Below are 22,004 nucleotides of genomic sequence, written 5' to 3'. Positions count from 1 at the left end.
AGGGAGATATGGATGGTATTAAGGAGGAAAGTTGAAGGGAGATAGTCAGAGTATTCTAGTTTTGCAGAATTGCTCTGAGTTGTTGAGAAAAAGTTGTGTGTTAGCTTGGAGAAATAGAGGACCTATTTATAGCTGAATTCTCTGATCTCTAGTCGATGAAAATAAGGTTTGCTTGCCGTACGAAGCACTTTACCCATATTTTCAGGAATAACTAAGGATAAGCCAAAACCGACCTTATCTTAGATTTGCTTGACCGACTTTACTCTCTTTCACGTGATGAGTAAATATCCGGATATTTCTCATATGTGCCATAGACCGCCATACCAAAACCCTAATTGATATCCCCTCATTTGTTTATGATTAAAGTGGCCTTTGAGATGACGTGTTTGTCAGGGTAGGATATTCTCTATAGCTGACACGGGCCAAGATAGAAGAATATTCCCTGATTACGAGTATGACTAGGATGAATCATGTGATGGGAAAAGAATTCCTTGAAAATCGTGTGTTGAACATGAAAAAAGATAAAGTCGGGCTCTATCTTTGTATGGCCGTCCACATGTGACTTGTGAAAGTAAAATACTTGTTTACGGGTCCCTCAGATGGGCATGTGGAGCACCGGGGATCTTATTCATGTTTTTGGATAAACATACATGATTCAAACTCGATTTGCTAGCCGTGAGCGTGTTTGAGAAGCTGAAAAAGAGGCTTGTGCCTTAGGTGAGGCTTATGTAAAGTATTGTGACTGTACAAGACCCCAAAATGAGATTGTACTGCTCAGAGTTGCTGGGGCCGGTTGGGGTTTTCCTCTATAGAGTTTGAGTCTCTTTTAGTTTGGTGGACTAATAGTGAGGCTAATAATGTCTTCTGTCCTTATGGGACTGTCTCAATGAGACTTATGGAACATTTATCTTTGGCCAGCGCATCTCGCGTGGACGTACTAGGAGTCAATCGTGACTATGTACATATCATGGGGCAGACAAGACCAGTGTATCTCGAGGCGATGTTCTAGGAGTCCGTCATGAGGCTCAGGGGCATAATGGTCAGTGTATCTCGCAGGGATGTTATAGAAACCATTCATGAGGCCCAGGTAAGACGAGTCATGGCATAGAGTATACATGAACAGTTGTATCTCGCGGGGACGTACCCGGAATCAGTATCTGATCTCAGATAGGGGCGAATATCGTACTTACCAGAGACATTAAGTCTCTGCTCATGCTCATGAGTCAGTCGTGGACGTTTAATGAGTCTTTAGAGCCTACACGACCAGCGTGTCTCGCGGGGACGTATGATAAGAATCATGTCATCATGACCTACGTGTCTCGCGGGGACGTATACTAGAAATCATAGTTATAAATGCCTAGTAGACCAAGTATTGAATCTCTCACGAGAGTTGATTCTGACCCATAAGGACTAAATTGCGTCTTTCTGAAACGAGGGATGAAGCTAAGGCTGATCTTGTCTTTTGGATATCAGGATTTGGTTACGGTCAAACTCGTCTTTTAGTCATTAGGGCTAAAATCAAGGCTGAACTTCGTCTTTTCGTAGCGAGGGTTGAAGTCAAGGATAATCTTTTCTTTCGACGACGAAGGTTCTAGTCAGGTCTGAACTTGGCTTTTAGGTATCGAGAGTTGCAATCAGGGATGCACTTGGTCTTTTGACATCAACGGCTAAGGTCAAGGCTGAGATTCGTATTTTGGCGGCGAGGGCTGAGGTCGATGCTGAGCTTCGTCTTTTGACGACAAGGGACGAGGTCGAGGTCGAACTTTGTATTTTGGTGATGAGAGTTGTATCTTATCTTCGAAACCTTCCTGATGTACTGAACCTCATCTTTTGAACTTCATTTTTTGTCGTGGATATTGAGGGAGCTTTAGAATAACCATTTGTGCCTTATTTGCTCGACTTTTGGTAAAATGATCATTTTACCCCTGATCTGAAACTTGATGAAAATGAATTTTTGCCTCTATTTATAAAATGATAGTTTCCCCTGGTGTATAAAATTAACATTTTACCGAAATGACTATTTTACCCCGCTCAAATTTCACCATATACAGATGTACATGTATTGCTCCATGGCAAGTTGTTGCAACTCCTCCTGCAAATAGAAGAATGAAATTCGTAAATTCATAACATTTTAGGAGAAAATCTAGTCAAATGAAAATAAACAAGAAATATAAGATTATTAACCAATGAAACATTTATTTGAGAGAAATCGAATGGATTTTTTGTTGGATTTGGCACATCTACTAGTTGTTTGTATCCAGCGTTGTAAAAGGCAATGTTCACTCTATTTAATGTAGTTGTGACATGTGCTTTCCGAGTTGGCCATATGTGTAGGAATGTGAGGCCATGCTAGGAGGTGCATGATCATGAAAGAGACGTCGATGCATGTACTGTTTCTGCCATCAAAGGTCCGACACTTTTATTTTTCCAGAACCAATCATATTGGCTTTCATAAACCGCGTAAAGTGATCAAATATCTCTGGTTCAACACCATTATATACTGAATCCAAACCCAGAGGATCACATGGGATTACAATTTCCCCAATAACTTGTCTCATATATCTCTCCGCCAAGTACGCAGATACTCTTGTTCCCTTTTCGACATCCTTGAATGCAATTCTCCTTTTAAACCATTGTAAAGCAGTGTGAAACTCCTCTGAATGACTGTATAGACTATCCAACTTTCATGGGGTGCCAAATCACCATACCATTAGTTCTCATGTCAATCTGAAATCAAGCTTCGTTGACCGTGTGTTCGTGAAGATCTCTCTGCAACCTAGCATTTGTGTTTGATTTACGAAATAATGGTAGGGTGACAATCAAAGTCGTCATATACTAAGCTTTCTTCAAAACTAGTTGACAGTTATGAAAATAAAAATAGTACCAGAAAATCATCCACATCCAACTCATATTTTTTTTCTCGCAAGAACTCAAAATATCAAGCCATTTATACAGATTACCGAAAGCAGGAGTACCCCAATCATAAGTCCCAACATTATATAAATTATCCAATACTATACACTAATGTTTATCAACTCTTCCAGTGAGGTCTGCAAACAAGAAAGAACCGATACACCAAATAAAAAAATATTCTAGTTAATTCTTCGGCAATCCCAGTATTTCCAATTATATTGTCCTTCGTAGGTCTCTAATTTTTATGTAATTATCCAAGTGAAATAGAGGTACCTAACTTTTCTTTGATTCACACCTTTTATAGCTCATGTCCTCACTATTTCGATATTCCAAATGATCTAACACACCACCGAAATATTTGTCATTCATTGCTTCATAGTGTTTTGGACCATATCTTTTATTTGGAATTGTCTTATTTCCTCCGATTGGAATATCTGTCAATCGTAAAAAGACCAAAGGGATCAATCCTATCTCAAACTCAGGAAAATGGATATTGTTTGTCTTCTTCCACCACTTCTCAGAAATAACTTTAATTAATTATTGATCCGCATTCTTGAAATCAAATTGAAATATAAAAGAAAAACCACGAGTATCACAAAGAAAATGTGTAACAATATTATCTTTAACCACTATTTCGTATAACTCGTTCACACGGCTCAAACTGCTCATATATTTGAACTTACGTTCTTCATTGATATCAATATCACTTATATGTCTTGCTGGGCCATTTCTTTAAGATAATATCTCACACTTATTCCATGATCTATTGAATCAAACATAAAATGATGCACAATCAACATATGAAAATTCTCAAAATGATTCATATTACAATATCAATTTCACCACAACCATCATCACCATAATGCATATACCAGTAATCCACAAATCATAAAATAACCTAAACAATCCCTGATTTTATCATGTCTAATTATCAATTTCAACACAAGCTTTATCAGTATAACTAACCATAAGCTTTTACATATCAAACTTTATATCAAATTTCATATCACATTTGTGCCCAAATGAAACCCTAAAATCATCATTAATTCTAAATTTCAATCAACATAACTAATTGAAATATTAAAAAACTACAAAAGATCATATTCATCACATGTTTGGTTCAACATCTAGATCAAACTTACGAAATATCAGAAAAAATCAATAAAACTTGGTCATTTTACCTTTTTTTTTATTTTTATGAAAAACGTTAAAAAGAGCTCCAAAAGAACCGCAATCACAACAATTAACACCCCCTTTGTGATTTCAGAAGAAAAATCTTCATTAAACCCCACAAATCAAACATGCAAAATATAAGTTTTGGTTTTATAAGAAGAAAATGAGAAGAGAAGTGAAGGAAATCGAGTTTCATGTTGATATTAAGGATTTTACTGTGGCGACCAATGGTTTGGCGCTTTGACCAGGTTGACTTGGTCAAGCGTAAAATCATTAACTGCTATATGGGTGCTTCCTAATAGTTGGTCGCTCTAAGGTATTTCTTTTGACGTTTTTTCTAAGAATGTTGAACCACCATAGGGGTTAGCCGCTGAGTAAATGTGACGTGGTAGTGGCTTGAAAGTTGAATATTGGGTGATAATAAGACAAAGCCTAAGTAAGGTTTTTCTATTCTGTTTTTGTTTTGTTTTTAAAAAAAAATTTCTTTAAATTATTGAGATGGTTTGTCTACGAATGACCACCATTTAAGGTGAGAAGAAAAGGGAAATGACTAGTTAAGAGACTAAAACCTTTTTTTTTTTGGGCATTTGGGATCAAATTCGTGGATCTGAACTGGAATGTATGTTTGTTTGCGGGTGAGTGTCCAAATCGTATATTAATGAACTAGATACAAATGTACTTTTTTGGATCTTACAGATTTCAGATTGAATACATGTGCTATGTTAAAGTTCGTTGGACACCCACACCTGTTATACTGAGAATATGTATAAATTTTCATAATGTGTGGGACTAGTATGTCATCTACAAAAATTACTATATAATCATCTTATCTCTTAACATTCATCTTCATTTCGCATTTTTAGGGCTTGAACGTGAGGCGGAGAGTGAACATGTAGAACTGCGTTTTTTGTAATAATAATTATAGTTATGAGTTGTAATACTTATAGATTTAACATTTTGTTTTGATAAAGTTTAAGCGTTCTTTTGTTATTACTTGAAAAAAAGATTATATTTCTTGGTTGATTATTATTTGTGGCTTTGGTCATATTTAGATGAAGTGTTAAAAAAAATTCGTTGGATTATCTTCATCAAATCCGTCCATCTGTTTATCTATTGGATGTAAATTTATTGGATGCTAGATTGGATGTGGATGTCAAATTAGAAATTTGTTATGTGTTGGAATAGTTGCGGACGAGGCTGAAAACGGTCTAATTCGGGCCATGCTCACCCCTACCATCATGGTAGAAATAAAGTTTTGGATGGGCCTCCAAATCCATTTTCCTTGTGTAAGTAGAATTATTTTTTGTCCAACAGTTGTGTCTTTACCATTTTGGATCCCAACTGCCTGATCAAACGTCGTGACCAAAACTCAGTATTGTAAACATCCTTATTATATCAGGAAAGATAGAAGTTTTATACATAAATATTTTGTTTTACTGTTTGCTGAAGAGAGTTTGTATTACTCTATTGTTTTTTTTTATGTTATTTCAAATGCAAAGTTATCATGAAAGGTAATTCTATCTCGCCTCTATATACCCATTGAATTCATTGTTTCAATTTAATGTTTGCTGGTTTATCATCATCAAAGGATTCAAATTCAGTTTGGAGTCATCATTTTTAAGGTATGTGATTTACTTGTTGATGACGTAACGTTTGATATATTAATTGTAACCAAATCTTGTTTGGTTCGGAGAAGCTAAATTTTTGGTATTCTGCATTAATTATTGGCATGATTATAACCCATTTTTCCAACAACTAGAAACTCGACACGACAATTAATATATATTGAAATATCAGAAAAATTATGTCAAGATTCGGAGGATAAAAGATATAATACTTACACCATGATCGATGTAATCTGGTTTCAAGGAATATATTCAAGATTTTTTTAGATAGTTTGGTCCTTTCAAATGCAACTCGCTAATATAAACAATTTACGGAATTATTGACTTCAGGATATAATGAAACCCTATAACAACGTTATCAAACTAAAATGTATACAACCCTCATCGACCAATACTAAAACACAATTTCTGACGATGTTAATAAACTGAAAAATGAGAGAAAAGAAAGACCAATATTTATGATTGTTTTGCATTGTCCTGTGTGACTGACAACATAGAATCCTAAGTACTTGTTGAAAGTAAGGCATCCATCGGAGATGTCTGTGATTGAGTCTTAAATTGATATATTTTTGTGATAAAAATTATACCAATGATGTTTCTTTTTTGAATTGGTGGTACTCGATAGTGATATAACTAAGCAAGCATTTTGCTTCTCATGATGAAATGATTTTATTTCTTCGTATAATCGAATTTTGTTGATGTCTTGATTCAAATCTTACTACTTTGATTAATCCCAATTTGTTATTTTTGTAGAACTAATTGAGACGATTAACCAACACATAAAAACTTGGCAACTTCGAAATGAATGGGTGAAATTCGTAATGTAAACAAAATGTTTTTTTTTACTGATAACTAAAAGATTTCGCCGGCGCAAATAAAATAACTAAACTAAAAGACCTACTTGATTGAGTTTTTTTTTCTCTTCTTTTGACACGTTCAACCGCCAAGGACAAGCCCAACGCTAAAAGAAAACAACAAAGCAAAAGGAACAAGATAGAAAAGAAAAACTAAGCACTGCACCTTTTTCTCTTGTAAAAATCTACCGCAATTTATCAGCAGACAGAATCTCTATAAAATCAGGAGAAAACTCTTCAATTCTTAAATCCGTCGAGGAACTGACAGGGTGAATACTAGTTAGGAAATCAACAGCTCTATTCAGCTCTCTAAAACACTGAGACGAATAAGCATATGCTATGAATAAGCTTAGGGACGCCATTCAAAGTGTTGATCCATGTAGATAATTAATTACCTTAAAAAACAATCAGTAGCTTGCGACCTCATTGTCATCTGACAATTGATTCAGCTATAATCAAGTCCGAATTATGCTTCAAAAAAAAAAAAAAAGTCCGAGACATGATACTGATTCCGTTAGACCATGCAAATACACTATTGAATTATTGCTGTGTTGTGAGTTAGCATTTAGCAAACAATGTTTACTTCTTTCGGAGGTGTAATAAAAAATGTAAATGAAACCGGCGCTTTCTTTATCCTCCTGGATCCTCCCTTGTTCTAACAGATACCATTCGAAACAGAAATGCTATTGAGAAACCTGATAGGCTGATATCAATCGACATACATACAAGAGATTATTATGTCGATTATCGAATCAAAAAGAATAAGTTTGTTTGATAACTGGAAAGTTAAAATTTTTGACAATAAAATAACATAAAAAAAAAGGGTAATCGACTTTCAGAAAGGGTGAGAAAAGTTCATTAGTCATGATATATGCATGCACCATAAGCTATGATTGTATCTGTAAACAGCAACAGCACCTCAGACAAAATCTTTAAAACTTGATCCCTACACTAACAGTACTCGTGTACAAAATCAATGATCCATATATGATGAGGTAGCCCATAACATATGATATAACCCAAGTCAATGGTTAACATTTTTTCTTTTTCATTCATCTCTAGCTAGTGATGAAAACGCGATTACCGCTGTCCAAACTTTCCCCAGTTTTGATGTTTTGCTATGGGTGAAGTGTTTCTATCACCCTTTTCCTTTACATTACCCCATACATATTGCTTTCTTCTTCTTTTTTCCATAGGAAAGGAATATCATGCCGGTAGGAATACTAGTGCTTCCTTAATCCCCTTTTTGGTCCCTCCCCATTTCATATTTGGGCCCTTATGTTTTTCCCCCCGACCTAGTCTCTTTTTTTTTTCGCTCCTCAATTTTGCTTTGCCTTTTTCTGTTTACCAGATATGTTTGCATATTCTAACATATCCTAGCTAATTTGCAGTTTTGCTGTTAATAATTAATCTTGGATAAACTTAGTTTAGGAGAAAGTTAGTTTTCTTATACTAACAATGTACATGTAGTAGCTAGTGTGATTTGTGCATTACTTCATGGTCTAGCTTTAGTTCTAAGATTCCAGTGCATACCACCACCCGGGACAATTTTTCTCTTGCATGCCTGTTTCGGTAAAAATAAAAACATGAAAAATAAGTCTGTATATTTTCATCTAGAATCGTATGTTTTTGTTTGCTTCAAATTTGTTCGATCAAAATGTGCGTGGCTGTTTTACCCCAGTGGTGCTTATGCAGTGGAAACAAAACCCCACAGAGTTTTCCTATCTACCTAAAGAGGATTTGAATTCTTATGTGTGTGGATAGATATGAATACTTTGTTTTCTTTTGGTAGTTAAGGTACGTAGTAGTTTTGATACAACACCTTCCAAGATTAAAAAAAAAAAACTTTAGACCAATCAAGATCTTGCTGGCTAGGACGTCATGTTATGATTCAACTCCTTGACATTGATTTCCCACCTAAGACCACAATAGCAACCAGATCTTACCATTGTTATCTGTATACACTCGGTCACAATTTCATGAAATCGTTTTATACCCTTCCATATTGCACTGCCACTCTGTCAGCAATCTTGTTGATACAAATAGCAACCTTCGAACCCGTACGCAGTGTTTCTGCCAGAGAAACCTGAACGATTCTGTGTCTACTTTGTAAATAACGAGTGGTAAATGGTAAGTAGGAAAAAGATAAAAAGAAAATCCCGGGTAACTGTCTGTGTAGTACAAATTTGGTGAGTAGTTTAAGGCATTTCTAGTCAAAGGCTATCTTACATGGAACAGGCTTGGTAGTTTATTATTTTTTCTTGCACCTGCATTGTAATCATTACATGAATATATGGGTGTACCAATTTGAGAGGTGAGCTTATTTTGTCTGCATTCATCAACATTGCCGAGAGTCCAAGACAAAAGACAATGAAATGTGTGAGTTATTGTTTTTCTTGTATCATGAGACGGTAAAGATAGGAGAATACTGAACCCTACCACTGTGTTACAAGTTGCAACCATTTTGTTTTGCTCTGAACAATTTCTCTCGTTTCACTTTTTTTTTTTTTTTTTTTTTGCATTGAATAGGTGATTATAAAACTATTTATTTTGTTTTGCTCTGAACAAGTTACACCGTACACATTGAACAATTGAAATTGTTGCACTATTTATTTGCAAAGCAAAGGAAGGAATAAATTGAAGAGGAAGAAGAATGGCCCCATGGATGAGGTAGAGTGGCGGTAGACCCTTTCTGAAGTTCATCAATTATGGGGTTCTGTGGTTTTAATTTGTCCCTATCAAGACCTACTATAATTTTTATATATTCTCCTCTAAAACTTAATCGTAAGATAATGACGGTTCTTGGCTTCATTTTCTTTTGATTCTCCATGGAATCATGATCCTAAGTAATGAATAACCAACTGCTTTGATAGCGGTGTCATAGGGGCCATGCTAATGGCCGTAGTAGCTTGTGGCAATGTGACTAGAAATTGGTCTAAAGTGTTGGAAACTAGTTGAATTACATGACACGGTTTTGTGTGAGAGTCCAAAACTTGTGGAATTCGAAATCCGTGTGAGAAAATTTTGGTCGGTGGTTTTGTGTTTATCACAAACACAGTCGGTTACTGAGTCCTAGTTTGTAGGATCTCAATTGGAGTCGGTTACTTGGAGGTTAAGCAAATCGTGAATTAAACTCAGGTAGCTAACTAGTATAAATAGGGGTTCTTGGTAGTGTTTGATTGATATCCCGTAGAGTTCTTCTAAAGAGTGGGAAAGCTAGGGTTTTCGGTCTCTTTGTGAGCTTCTTGTTTTCGTGGAAGGGTGAGAGCTGTTTGAGAAGGTAAGAGTTCTCTTTATAATCACCTTTACGGTTAATTGAATAAATCGTGTTCTTGTCCGTGGTTTTTACCCAGTTTGGGATTTTCCACGTAAATCCTTGTCTTGTGATTGTTTATCGTTTATCGTTATTATCTTGTACTTTGTTTTCTTCTTCGTTTAATCCCAAAGATCAAAGTGTTGTGGTGAAAATCCCAATAATTGGTATCTAGAGTTAGGTTTAGGAAAAAACAAGATGACAACAAAGGTTTCTGCGGGTTCGACGCGGTTCGAGGTAGAGAAGTTCGATGGTTCTATTAACTTTAGTTTGTAGCAAATCCAAGTTAAAGATGTTTTGATACAATCGGGATTAGTCAAGGCGCTGAAAGGACAAGCTGAAAGCGGTGTCAAACTTGAAGACTGGGAAGATGTTGATTTAAGAGTTGCGAGTCAAATACGACTATTATTAGCAAATAATGTTTTGGCTAATGTCTCAAAGATTACTACAACAAAGGATTTGTGGAGTAAACTTGAAGAGTTGTATATGACAAACACTCGTTCGAATAGATTGTACTTGAAAGAGCAATTTCATACGTTGAAGATGGCTGAAGGTACGTCTATTGCTAATCATCTCAGTGTTTTGAATTCAATTGTTTCTGAACTGGAAGCGTTAGAAGTAACTGTTAATGATGAGGATAAGGCACTTCGTCTCATATTGTCACTTCCACCATCATATAAACACATGGTAACATACTTAAAGCATGGAAAAGATGCTTTGAGTCTTTCCGAAGTTACAAATGCTCTCTTGTCTGAAGAAAATGAGATGAAGAGTAGTAAGGGTAATTCGTTGGAAGATGATGTTTTATATGTTGGCGAGAAGAGGAAACACGGTAAGAGTCTTTGTTGGAAGTGTCTCAAACCAGGCCATATTAGGCGTGATTGCAAGTGGAAAGGCAATGGGACTGGTCCGACAAAAGGTCCCGAAGGTCAAGCTAACCATGTCGACGATGCTAGTTATGAAAGCGATTTCTTTGGTTGCTGCTGATTTTAATCAAGAGAAGGGTTGTATTTTGGATAGCGGTACCACGACACATATGTGTGCACATCGGTCATATTTCGATAGGTATGTGGGGTGTAGTGGAAAAGTGTTTAGTGGCGATGGCTCGAAACTATCGGTTAAGGGAGTCGGTGATATTCGCATTAGGATGTTTGATGGTAAATTTCGAATATTCCGGGGAGTTAAACACGTGTCGGAGTTAAAGTGGAATCTAATAAGTCTTTTCCAATTAGATTCTGCAGGTTTTGGTTATTCCTGTTATGGTGGAGTAATTAAGATTTATCAAGGGTTTACTATGATCATGAAAGGAAGTTGTAGCAGCGGCTTGTATACTCTGAAGCAGTCAGGGGTAGGTGGAGCTAAGGATGTACCTGAGTCAACTTTTGAAAATGTAAAGTCTCATAGAAATTTGGCATTAAAGGCTCGTATGGTCAAGAAGTGGGTTCCAAAGATTGGCAAGTCCAAGGATAACTTGGACTTTGTTGGTCATCAACATTGATTAGACAAGAACACGGTGGAGGTCAGTTGTTTGAAGAAGCAAGAAGAATTTGAGTGAACTACGGTCGGTTTGATTCCTTACAGAGGATACGTAGGCAGCCTATGGCGAAATTGACGTTGGAAGACGAAGGGTATTTCATGTATTAATCGTCTCACGCATGAATGCATGATCAGAGGTGGAGAATTATTGGAATACATGACAAGGTTTTGTGTGAGAGTCCAAAACTTGTGGAACTCCAAAACCGTGTGAGAAAATCTTGGTCGGTGGTTTTGTGTTTATCACAAACAGAGTCGGTCATTGAGTCCTAGTTTGTAGGATCTCAATTGGATTCGGTCACTTGGAGGTTAAGCAAACCGTAAATTAAACCTAAGTAGCTAACTAGTATAAATAGGGGTCCTTGGTAGTGTTTAATTGATATCTCGTAGAGTTCTTCTAAAGAGTGGGAAAGCTAGGGTTTTCGGTCTTTTTGTGAGCTTCTTGTTTTCGTGGAAGGGTGAGAGCTGTTTGAGAAGGTAAGAGTTCTCCTTGTAATCACCTTTACGGTTAATTGAATAAATCGTGTTTTTGTCCGTAATTTTTACCCAGTTTGGGGTTTTCCACGTAAATCCTTGTCTTGTGATTGTTTATCGTTTATCGTTATTATCTTGGTACTTTGTTTTCTTCTTCGTTTAATCCCAAAGATCAAAATGTTGTGGTGAAAATCCCAACTTAAAGTTTGTCTTGAAACTAACCCTCCACCACCAGTGACCTATGATTTCCCTAATCTTGAAAAACAACTTTAATTTATCACTGTCAAACTTGATGATGAGAACTTCCTTGTTTGGAACAGCTCCTGTAGAATAATAGGGCTGAAGAATAAGGCTGAGTAGTTATATTACATTCAGTCCTATGTAGTCCAACAATTTGTCATTTATCACACACTCCACCATAATTACATGAAATGAAAGACAATCAAACGGTGGATGGACTGACTAATTAAGCCAATTAGCTAACTTGGTAACAATTAGCTAATTAAACCAATTAGTAAATTCCTATATTGAAAGCTAGAACTCAGCTTCTGCTGTGCCTTAAATTACAGGTTAATAATGAGAGAACTATTCGTTTCTAGATGATTGACGGCTCAATAATCATGCTCCAAAGTCAAAGTATCCTTGTTTCTACAAAGTCGCTTGTATAAGAATGCAATATGCATACCGTCGCTGGCTGGAACCTTGACTTCACGCTTCCTCTTGATACTGGGAAATAATTGGTATGTTGACATGATCTTAGGCTAACTTCTATGGGCTAGATTGGAGTGCTAGATTGGCCAAAAAGTGTTGCAAATCAAAAAATAAGTGTTGGAAAAAGTTAACAATGATAGTTGATAGTTCTCTCTCCTACCAGATGCTCGCAGTCCAACTATCAGCGAGATTGAAACGCTGAACCGTTCGGCGCTCAAAAAGTGGTCTAAACGCTGAACCGTTCAGCGCTGGGAGAAAATTTTCTGATCTAACGGCTGAGATTTAAAGCGCCGAACGGTTCGTCGTTATATGGTGGTCCCGCTGCTAATCTAGCTGCTAGATTAGCCATCCCATAGGACTTAGGAGGTTGCCCATGCTGACGTGGATGACCAATCTAACAGCTAGATATCTAGCCCATAGGACTAAGCCTTAGAAACGTATTTCTGAATCCAGACAACGACACACTTGTTGGTTTCAGAACAGGTAAGCTCTATGATTTACTGATTGATGAAGATTCAAGTTATGGTTTTATCGACATGCTTTTTACTACCTAATCTCCCTCCAATAAAATTTTATTCCTTGCATGGACCCTTCACCAGCAAGAACAATACTTCAACACAGAGGTATTACAACTCCTACCAATGCCTGCATTTTATGCAACAAAGATTACGAAACAATTCAACACTTGTTTATACATTGCCACTTCATATACTCACTTTGGTCTTACTTCATTAGTGCTTTTATGGGTGAATGCTAGATGCATCAGACAACAAACGGAATCATTGAAAGTTTCATGAATCTTAAGGGTCGTTGTAATTTTATTTTGTCATTGTTTCTGTATACGTACCTTCATTGAGAGGCTTCGAAGGAAAATTACAGACGCATTCATGGAATAAGGTTTATGTTTTTGAACGCAATGGAGTTTTCGATCAAGCAAACCATTATTTTGTGGAGTTCAGATAAGGGCACTTTTGGTGGCATTCCAGTTTCACAAATTTTGCTCCAACGGGAGAATGTAATCAGGTTGTAAGGTCCGTATGTGATTTTTTTCTTTTTTGAAGCATAAGGTCCGTATGTGATGATCGGGTATAATTCCCCTTGTACTGTGGAAACTTTTTTTTCCTTTCTTTTTTTAAACAGCCTTCAAATTGGGCTAGGTCAAGTAAGCCCATTTAGTAACAAACTACAAAGCCCATTATCACCGTTCAGATCTTCATCCCTTGCTCTTAAAACTGTAGCAACCCCAGTTTGAGCAGAGTAACCACACCACTACACCAGTCTTTCAGTAAGCTGCTGGTGTAGGAGTAACAAGAAAACCTAATTTTACCATCTCTTATTTCTTTTCTTTTCCACTGATTCACTAATTTCATTTTCATGAAAAACAATTAATTATATAGACAAGATATATTAAGGCGTTTATTCCTAGGTAGCAAATAATGGGTTTACATCGATCTCCAAGTGCTTCCATGAAATATTATCTTCCTCCTCAGGAGCTTCTCGATGATCTTTGCAGGTCTGTCACTTCCTTCCATCCTACATTTATAAAATTAGTTTTTTTTTTTTTTTGAAAAACAATGTTTATTATAAGATCTTAAATCGAATCTATTGCACTTGCGAAATTGTGATATTTTTTGGCAGTCGATTTGTTTTGAATGTCCCAAAAGAAGACCTGGAGTCATTTGAGAGAATCTTATTTCTCGTGGAGCAAGCACATTGGTTCTACGAGGACAATTCAGTTGAACAAAATCCATCACTCAAGTCGCTATCTCTGAGGGAATTCACTTCTCTAAGTATCCTTTGAACAACGTTTTGGGGTTGTCAACAGAATTTGGCACAATGAAGTTGACTGCATGCATAGTTGATTGTTATTATTTGTTCTTATCAACTGACCTTAATCATCCTTAATAAAGTTAGTGTTTAATAGCTGTGCTGCTCTCAGACCATATATTGCACATATAGATGATATATACAAGGACTTCACCTCTTACAAGGTTCGAGTTCCGGTAACTGGGGCAATAATCTTGGATGAATCTTTTGAGCGGGTCAGTAATATAGTTTTCTTATTGAAAGCTTCAACATTTGAAGGAAAAAAACTGCTGGTTTCTTAATGGTTTGACATATTCAACTTGCAGTGTTTATTAGTTAAGGGATGGAAGATTGGAGCAAGCTGGAGTTTTCCTCGTGGGAAAAAGAACAAGGATGAGGAAGACAATACGTGTGCTGTCCGAGAGGTAAGAAAATTCACCCCAGTGAAAATTTTCTTAATAAAATGACTTCGAGTCTTTCTGCTTCTCATGTGGTTGGTTCTTTGATGATTGAATTCGTCTTTCATTATGTTTTAAGTTTGTCTTCTGTCTTCTGCTACGAATGAAGGTTTTGGAGGAAACTGGCTTTGATATATCAAAACTTCTGAAAGTAGATGAATATATCGAAGTTACAATAGGAGAACAAAGGGTTCGGCTTTACATAATTGCTGGTGTGAAGGATGATACTGTCTTCGCACCTCAGACAAAAAAGGAGATCAGTGTATGTGTCTCTCTCCTCTATCTCGCCACATTCCCTTTAAGCCTTAAAGATTGATAAGCTTGTTTAGTACTTCTTTCCGTTTTCTCCAGCTCCCGGATCATCCTATTTGCTGATTTATTATTTTCTAGCTTACATTTCGTGAAGTAGAGTATAACATCTTTTGCTCGATAGGAAGCGGGGTATATATACAAAACATAATTGTGATCTTCGCTGAATGCAGGAGATATCATGGCACAGGATTAGTGACCTCCAACAAGCAGGCAACGAAGCAATGTCTCGTGGGGCTAACGGCCTAAAGCTCTATATGGTTAGTCCTTTCTTAACGTGAGTATGCTGACCAGTGACACCAAATTTTGGTATATTATTGGTGGTCTTGTTTGTTGCCCGAGTTGCAATGAGATTCAAATTCATAACTTCCATGCAGGTCTTTGAAATCGTGGATTGCATCACATGCACCTCCTGCTACTCAAAAGTCAGAAACGTATTTCAAAGGTTCCCCCCCATCCTTTCTTATCTGAGACGTCTTGTTTATGTTCGTCCTAGATACTGTTCCCTTATTTTCTCTTATGAGATGTTGTCCTCTTTAGAGGAAAGAAGGGCATTAGTTGATTTCCATGTGACTTTGTTGATGATCACGGGATATATTTGTCTAGGAAGCTTAGGGAACGCTACAAACGGCTCGACAGGAGCAACTATGAAAACAAAGAACAACCATTTGATTCAGCTTGGATTTGAATCTCGCCAGCCTGACACCAGACCCGGAAGAAGCTTCCGAAGCTTCAAACTCAATTCATCTATGATCATACAAGCAATGGAAGCTTCATTCTCCGCCTAACTCCAAAACTTGGCCTTTAGGCATCTTTGTTTCGGTAAATCCTGAAATAAGTCTAATAAATTAAGATGGGTTTTTCTGTTCCATCTATCTTTCTGGTTGGAAGTGCATTTGCCTAACACATGTATTTGCTCTCATCAGAGTAACTTATACTTAGTAAAGGTTTAATCGTTGTTTTTGTGGCCTTCTCTTTATATGTCTTTATGTTTTTATGCATTTCAGCTTTGCTTTGATCCGTTATGCCCTTTAATTGTTTCGGTACAGTAACTCATCATAGGAAAAGAAGAAGCATATTGGCAAAATATATTATTATCGGGTGCAGCGGGATTGGACAAGAGATTTTTCTCCCAATTTCTCTTTTCCAGTCTTCTTAATGGCTCTTTAATTTTTCTCATGTGATTAGATTAATGACGGACACCAATGAGCCAAATTTTCTTGATTACAGCGGTACCCTTTCACTTTACAAGCATTTAAGATGTGGTAGACCAATCTTCCCTCGATGCAACACGGTTATTAGACATTATACTTGTGTGAACTGTCTGTGTGTCACAAGTATCTGTGTCTGTGTGAAAGGAGTGTGTGACTTGACTTAAGGGTGTACACAATGCCCGGAAGCCTGCTACCTGCCATGTACCGCCCGGGTCCGAAGGAGTCCATGGGCGCCCGAAAGCCTGTCATGGGCTTGCCCGGCCTGCCCGATAATTATAAGTGGGCGGACTCGGGTTTTTGTTCAAATATTGAAGTCCGGCCTGTTAGCCTGCCTGGTAGCCTGGTTAGTTACCCGGCCTGCCTAATTGTCGATAGCCTGGAATAAATTTTTCTACTAGTGTGATGGATTTTTCAAGAACTTAAATTTCAAATTTGGACAATTTATTGGGGTTAGAGAAAATTTTGAATTACATTTCACAATAATGAAAATGAATTGCTCGTAATATCATTTGAACGATTTACAGATATATCATTATTCATCAAGCCAAAAAATCAAACCTATATACTTTTTAAAATTTTGAATTATCTCTTGGACCCGAGGTCTGCCCGGACCGACCTGGCTTGGCCTGTATTGTTTCACGGGTATGGACGGGTCATGGGCATTAATTTTTTGCTATTGCCCGGCCCGACCTGGCCTGTTAGACTTAACGGGTAGTAAGGACTACAAGCCCGCCTGGACCGACCTGCACTATAATCGGACTTGGGATGGCCTGCCCGGCCCGATGTACACCCCTGTCTTGACTATTCTTACATATTAATGTTTGTATGATTAGTATTAAAGGCTTTGTAATAACCTTTCTCAGGTTCAATAATAAACTAATGTTCTCTCATGGTATTCGATCCTGAGCCAATGTTTTCAACTCTGCAACAATTTTAACACACAATCTTTTAAGCAGAAACCCTAGAATCACACATCTTTTATAATACTTTTTCAAGATTCAACACCTTTTATCATATTCTTCACCAATTGTTAATCAGATTCAATTCAAGATCTGATTTTTGATCTTTTTCAACAACAATTTTTTTGGTGTTTTGGGTTCATGTCATCTGAAACAATCGTTTACAGAAGAAGAAAGAATATGGGTTCTCAAACAAATTCCACTGCTCAAATGGGTAATACTTCTGAATTTACATTCCCCTTTACCAATATTTCAAATTTTGTTTCTTCAAAATTAGGGCCAAATAATTTCTTGTTATGGCGTGATCAGATGGAGTCTATTCTTGTATCTACTGATTTGTATGGGTATGTTAATTGTGATGTTCAACAACCAGTTAAACAGATTGAAATTAATGGAGTTTTAACATTGAATCCGCAATGGGTTTTGTGGAGAAAAATTGATTGCTTTGTAACTAGTTGTTTGAAGGCTACTTTTACTGATTTTGTGTCTGGTGATGTGTTGGGACTCTCCACTGCAAGAGAAATTTGGGAGTTTCTTGAAGTAACTTTTAGGAGTCAGTTCATGGCTAGAAAGAGTATGCTTAGAAATCAGTTACATAATGTCAGAAAAGGAAATATGACAGTACTGGTTTATTTGCAAAATATCAAGACCATAGAAGATTCTTTGGCTGCTATTGGAGAAAGGGTAAGCAGTTCTGACTTGACTATGTATGTATTGAATGGATTGGGTAGAGATTATGACAACTTTGTTGTAGCTGCTCACAATAGAGAAGTCCCATATACTTTTGTTGAACTAAAACCAAGACTTCTCAATCATGAACAGTGGCTTCAAGAACAACATCAAGATTCTAGTACTATATTTGATGCCCAACATCCTACTGCTCTGTGTAGTAGGAATGGTAATTCTGGTAATGGTAGAGGAAAGTCCGAGAATAATTCTAGCTATAAAAGTGCTCCAGGGAATAGTTCTGGTTATAAGAATTCTCAAGTTTTTAATTCTGTACAAGGTAATACTTCTAGTCAAGGTTATAGTTCTGGAAAAGGCAATAGTTCTGCTTCTTATGGTCAAGCAAATGGTGGTAGAAGGGATTTCTCTCAGATAGATTGTCAGATATGCAGGAAGAAAGGACCCTATGCTAGTAGGTGTCACTTTAGATACTATCCTCCTACTTTCACAAATGCTTCTTCATCTTCAGTAAATACAGGACAACAACAACATGCTTTTAATTCAATCAGTGAAGAACATATTTTTTCAGAACCTTCAACTTCTGAAGCTCCTCAGTGGTTAGCTGACTCAGGTGCAACAACTCATATGACTGGAGATGAGACTCTCTTGCAAAATACTTATACTTTTAGAGGGAAAGACAGAGTCCAAGTGGGTAGTGGTAAGTCCTTAAACATTACTTCCACCGGCACTTCTCTTATACAAATACCTGAAACTCGTTTTAGGTTGAACACAGTTCTTTTAGTACCTGATATGAAACATAATTTGGTTTTTGTTGCTAAATTTACTAGAGATAATTCATGTTATTTCAAGTTATATCCTACTGGTTATGAAATTAGAGATTTGTCTTCAGATGTCTTATTGTCTCATGGTTCAGTGATTAATAATTTATATCCCATTCATTATAAGTCTTCTCTTTCTACTGCTCCATGTGCTTTTTCTTCTACTTTATCTGCATCATCTAAAATCTGGCATGAAAGGCTAGGACATCCTTCAAATTTTATTGTTCAGAAGTTACATTCCAACAAACAAATTATTTTAACTTCACCCCATTCTGCAACTTTATGTCATCCTTGTCAGTTGGCAAAAAGAAAAAAAATTACCTTTTCAACTTTCTTCCTCTCATGCTGATAAACCACTTTCTTTAATCCACTGTGATGTATGGGGTCCAACAGTATCTTCTTTATATGGTTATAGGTACTATATTCTGTTTGTGGATGATTTTAGTCGATTTCATTGGATTTATCCAATGGAATTGAAGTCTGATGCAGTTAAGTGTTTTTCTCATTTTAAAACTCATACAGAACATCAATTTTCTTCCAAAATTATTGCTTTTCAAGTTGATAGTGCAGCTGAACTTGTTAAAAGTCCTTTTAAAGGTTTGCTAGAGTCAAGTGGTATTCTTGTAAAGATTTCTTGTCCTCAAACCCCTGAACAGAATGACCTTGCAGAAAGAAAGCATAGACACATTACTAAGATGGGTAATTCTCTTTTGTTTAACTCTTCTTGTCCAAAAGAAATGTGGTATGATGCTTTTCTTACTGCCACTTATTTGATAAATAGGACACCAGCCAAAATTTTAGATTTTAAGTCTCCTTTTGAAGTTCTTTTTGGTGAAAGTCCAGACCATTCTTTTCTTAAAATTTTTGGTGCTGTGTGCTATCCTCATCTAGCTCATTCAAGAACAGATAAGCTTTCTCCAAAATCTGTGAAATGTGTTTTTCTTGGTTATAGTGTTCTTCATAAAGGATACAAATGTTATAATCCTCTTACAAAGAAGTCTTATGTATCTAGACATGTGGTGTTTGATGAAAATCAGTTTTATATTCAATCCTCTGGGTCTGATTCTGTTTTGGATACTTCTGTGTTACCATCCATTCTTCCTTCAACTGATTGCTCTGCTCCTACTAGTAGTATTGTTACTAGGTCTCACAAGGGCATTGATAAATCTAAAAAGTTTCCTGATTTTGTTTCTCATATTTCTGTTAAACATCCAACATCTTCTTCTTATGGATCTTTACTAACCACTGTTGAACCAAAGACTTTTAAGACAACATTTAAGGATCCCAAGTGGAAAGTATCCATGAAAGATGAGTATACTGCTTTGAGAGATAATGACACATGGGATTATGTGGCTCCTGAGCCACACATGAACATTTTAGGTTCTAAATGGGTGTATAAGGTCAAACAGAAAGCTGATGGTACTATAGACAGACTTAAATCAAGATTGGTTGTCAAGGGTTATAATCAACAAGATGGAATAGATTTTTATGAAACCGTTAGTCTTGTTGTTAAATGTACCACTGTTAGGGTTGTGTTATGCATGGCAATTACATACAATTGGCAGATTAGGCAATTAGATGTTAGTAATGCTTTTCTTCATGGCCTCTTGGATGAAGATGTTTATATGTCACAGCCTCAAGGTTTCATAAATCCAGATTATCCTTCAAACTATGTGTGTAAACTGAAAAAGAGTTTGTATGGATTGAAACAAGCACCAAGAGCTTGGTTCTATAGATTCAGTACATTCTTAATCTCTTATATGGGTTCAAGAAATCAGTTTCTGATAATTCTATGTTTGTGTATACTTCTAAAGATGGTATGATGTTGTTACTTTTATATGTGGATGATATTTTACTAAGAGGTAGTTCTCCTAGTTTGATGAATGCTATGGTTGCCTGTTTAAAGAAAGTACTTGTTATGAAAGAATTGGGAGAGTTAGAATATTTTCTTGGTTTAGAAGCTGTCAGAAATTCTACTTCAATAACTCTCACTCAAAAGAAGTATACTTTAGAGTTATTAGACAAGTCAAACATGTTGGATTCTAAGCCCTGTGATACTCCGGTTGTTAGGAGCAAGGTTGTCTATTCATGATGGAGTTAAACTAGATAATGTAACTGACTATAGGGCAATAGTGGGTGCTTTACAATATCTAACAGTGACAAGGCCTGACATATGTTTTGTTGTTAACTATGTGTCACAATTTATACATTCTTCATCAGATTTACATCTTCATCTAGTAAAAAGAATTTTGAGGTATTTATAAGGCACTGTAGGTCTGGGAATTACTTTAACAAAGGGTAGTCTGTGTACTTTGAAGGCTTTTACAGATTCCGACTGGGCTGGTTGTCCAGATACTAGAAGGTCTACCTCAGGTTTTGCTGTGTTTTTGGGTCCTAATCTTGTGTCATGGTCTTCTAAAAAGCAGCCTACAGTTTCAAAGTCATCTGCAGAAGCTGAATACAAGTGCTTGTCTGTTGCTTCAGCTGAACTAAAATGGATTTCTTATCTACTTGTTGATCTACATATTAAACTTGCTTCTCCAGCATTACTTCTTTGTGACAATACCAGTGCTTTATCTTTAGCTTCTAATCCTGTTTTTCATGTCAGGACAAAACATATAGAAATTCAATATCATACATTATGGGAGTTAGTGGATGAAGGTTTCTTGGAGTTGCAGCATATTGCTTCTGAAGATCAAATTGCAGACTTATTCACTAAGGGGTTATGCTTTCCAACATTCTCCAAATTACTTAAACAACTCCTAGATGTTTCTTCTCTTGCCTCATCATCAGATTGAAGGGGTGTATTAGACATTATACTTCTGTGAACTGTCTGTGTGTCACAAGTATCTGTGTGAAAGGAGTGTGTGAGGTCAACTATTGACTTGACTATTCTTACAGATTAACGTCTGTATGATTAGTATAAAATTAAAGGCTTTGTAATAACCTTTCTCAGGTTATCTCTTTTATCAATAATACACTAAAGTTCTCTAAACGGTTTTAGATACAAGACAGCATGCCTGCCCTCCAAATTCTGAAATTTTGTTTTGGCCAGTAAAAGGAAAAGAAGAAAATTCCGACGATTTGAAATTTCATATAGTATTTCACTTCCGAATTTCTGGAATTTTGTATTAGCCGATAAAATAAAAGAAACAAA

The 22,004-nt window shown here is 36.5% G+C and overlaps 1 protein-coding gene across 2 annotated transcripts; it reads left to right on the top strand.

The window, feature by feature from the left end:
- The first annotated feature begins 13,857 nt into the window (after window positions 1–13,857).
- On the top strand, window positions 13,858–16,154 carry LOC113308732 (mRNA-decapping enzyme subunit 2-like). Of its 2 annotated transcripts, none has more exons than XM_026557200.1 (8): window positions 13,858–14,109; window positions 14,235–14,386; window positions 14,511–14,638; window positions 14,729–14,827; window positions 14,970–15,122; window positions 15,343–15,429; window positions 15,547–15,614; window positions 15,776–16,154. In XM_026557200.1, exons 1-8 carry the CDS (start codon window positions 14,033–14,035, stop codon window positions 15,855–15,857), a joined length of 846 nt encoding a protein of 281 aa, XP_026412985.1. In that variant the 5' UTR covers window positions 13,858–14,032; the 3' UTR covers window positions 15,858–16,154. The 2 variants fall into 2 exon arrangements, with proteins under 2 accessions (XP_026412985.1, XP_026412984.1); XM_026557199.1 differs by having other exon boundaries at window positions 15,343–15,446.
- The last annotated feature ends 5,850 nt before the right edge of the window (window positions 16,155–22,004 follow it).

The sequence above is a fragment of the Papaver somniferum genome, chromosome 9, assembly GCF_003573695.1.
Source record: "Papaver somniferum cultivar HN1 chromosome 9, ASM357369v1, whole genome shotgun sequence".
NCBI lineage: Eukaryota > Viridiplantae > Streptophyta > Magnoliopsida > Ranunculales > Papaveraceae > Papaver > Papaver somniferum.
The sequence above is the reverse complement of the archived record's forward strand: the minus strand, read 5'-3'. Positions and strand labels throughout refer to the sequence as shown.

What these genes read in the sequence shown, in the direction of transcription:
- LOC113308732 (XM_026557199.1), top strand. Translation starts at nt 14,033, where the DNA reads ATGGGTTTACATCGATCTCCAAGTGCTTCCATGAAATATTATCTTCCT. An exon ending in CTTCTCGATGATCTTTGCAG is followed by an intron (nt 14,110 to 14,234) that starts GTCTGTCACTTC and finishes ATTTTTTGGCAG; the next exon opens with TCGATTTGTTTTGAATGTCC. An exon ending in GAGGGAATTCACTTCTCTAA is followed by an intron (nt 14,387 to 14,510) that starts GTATCCTTTGAA and finishes TAATAAAGTTAG; the next exon opens with TGTTTAATAGCTGTGCTGCT.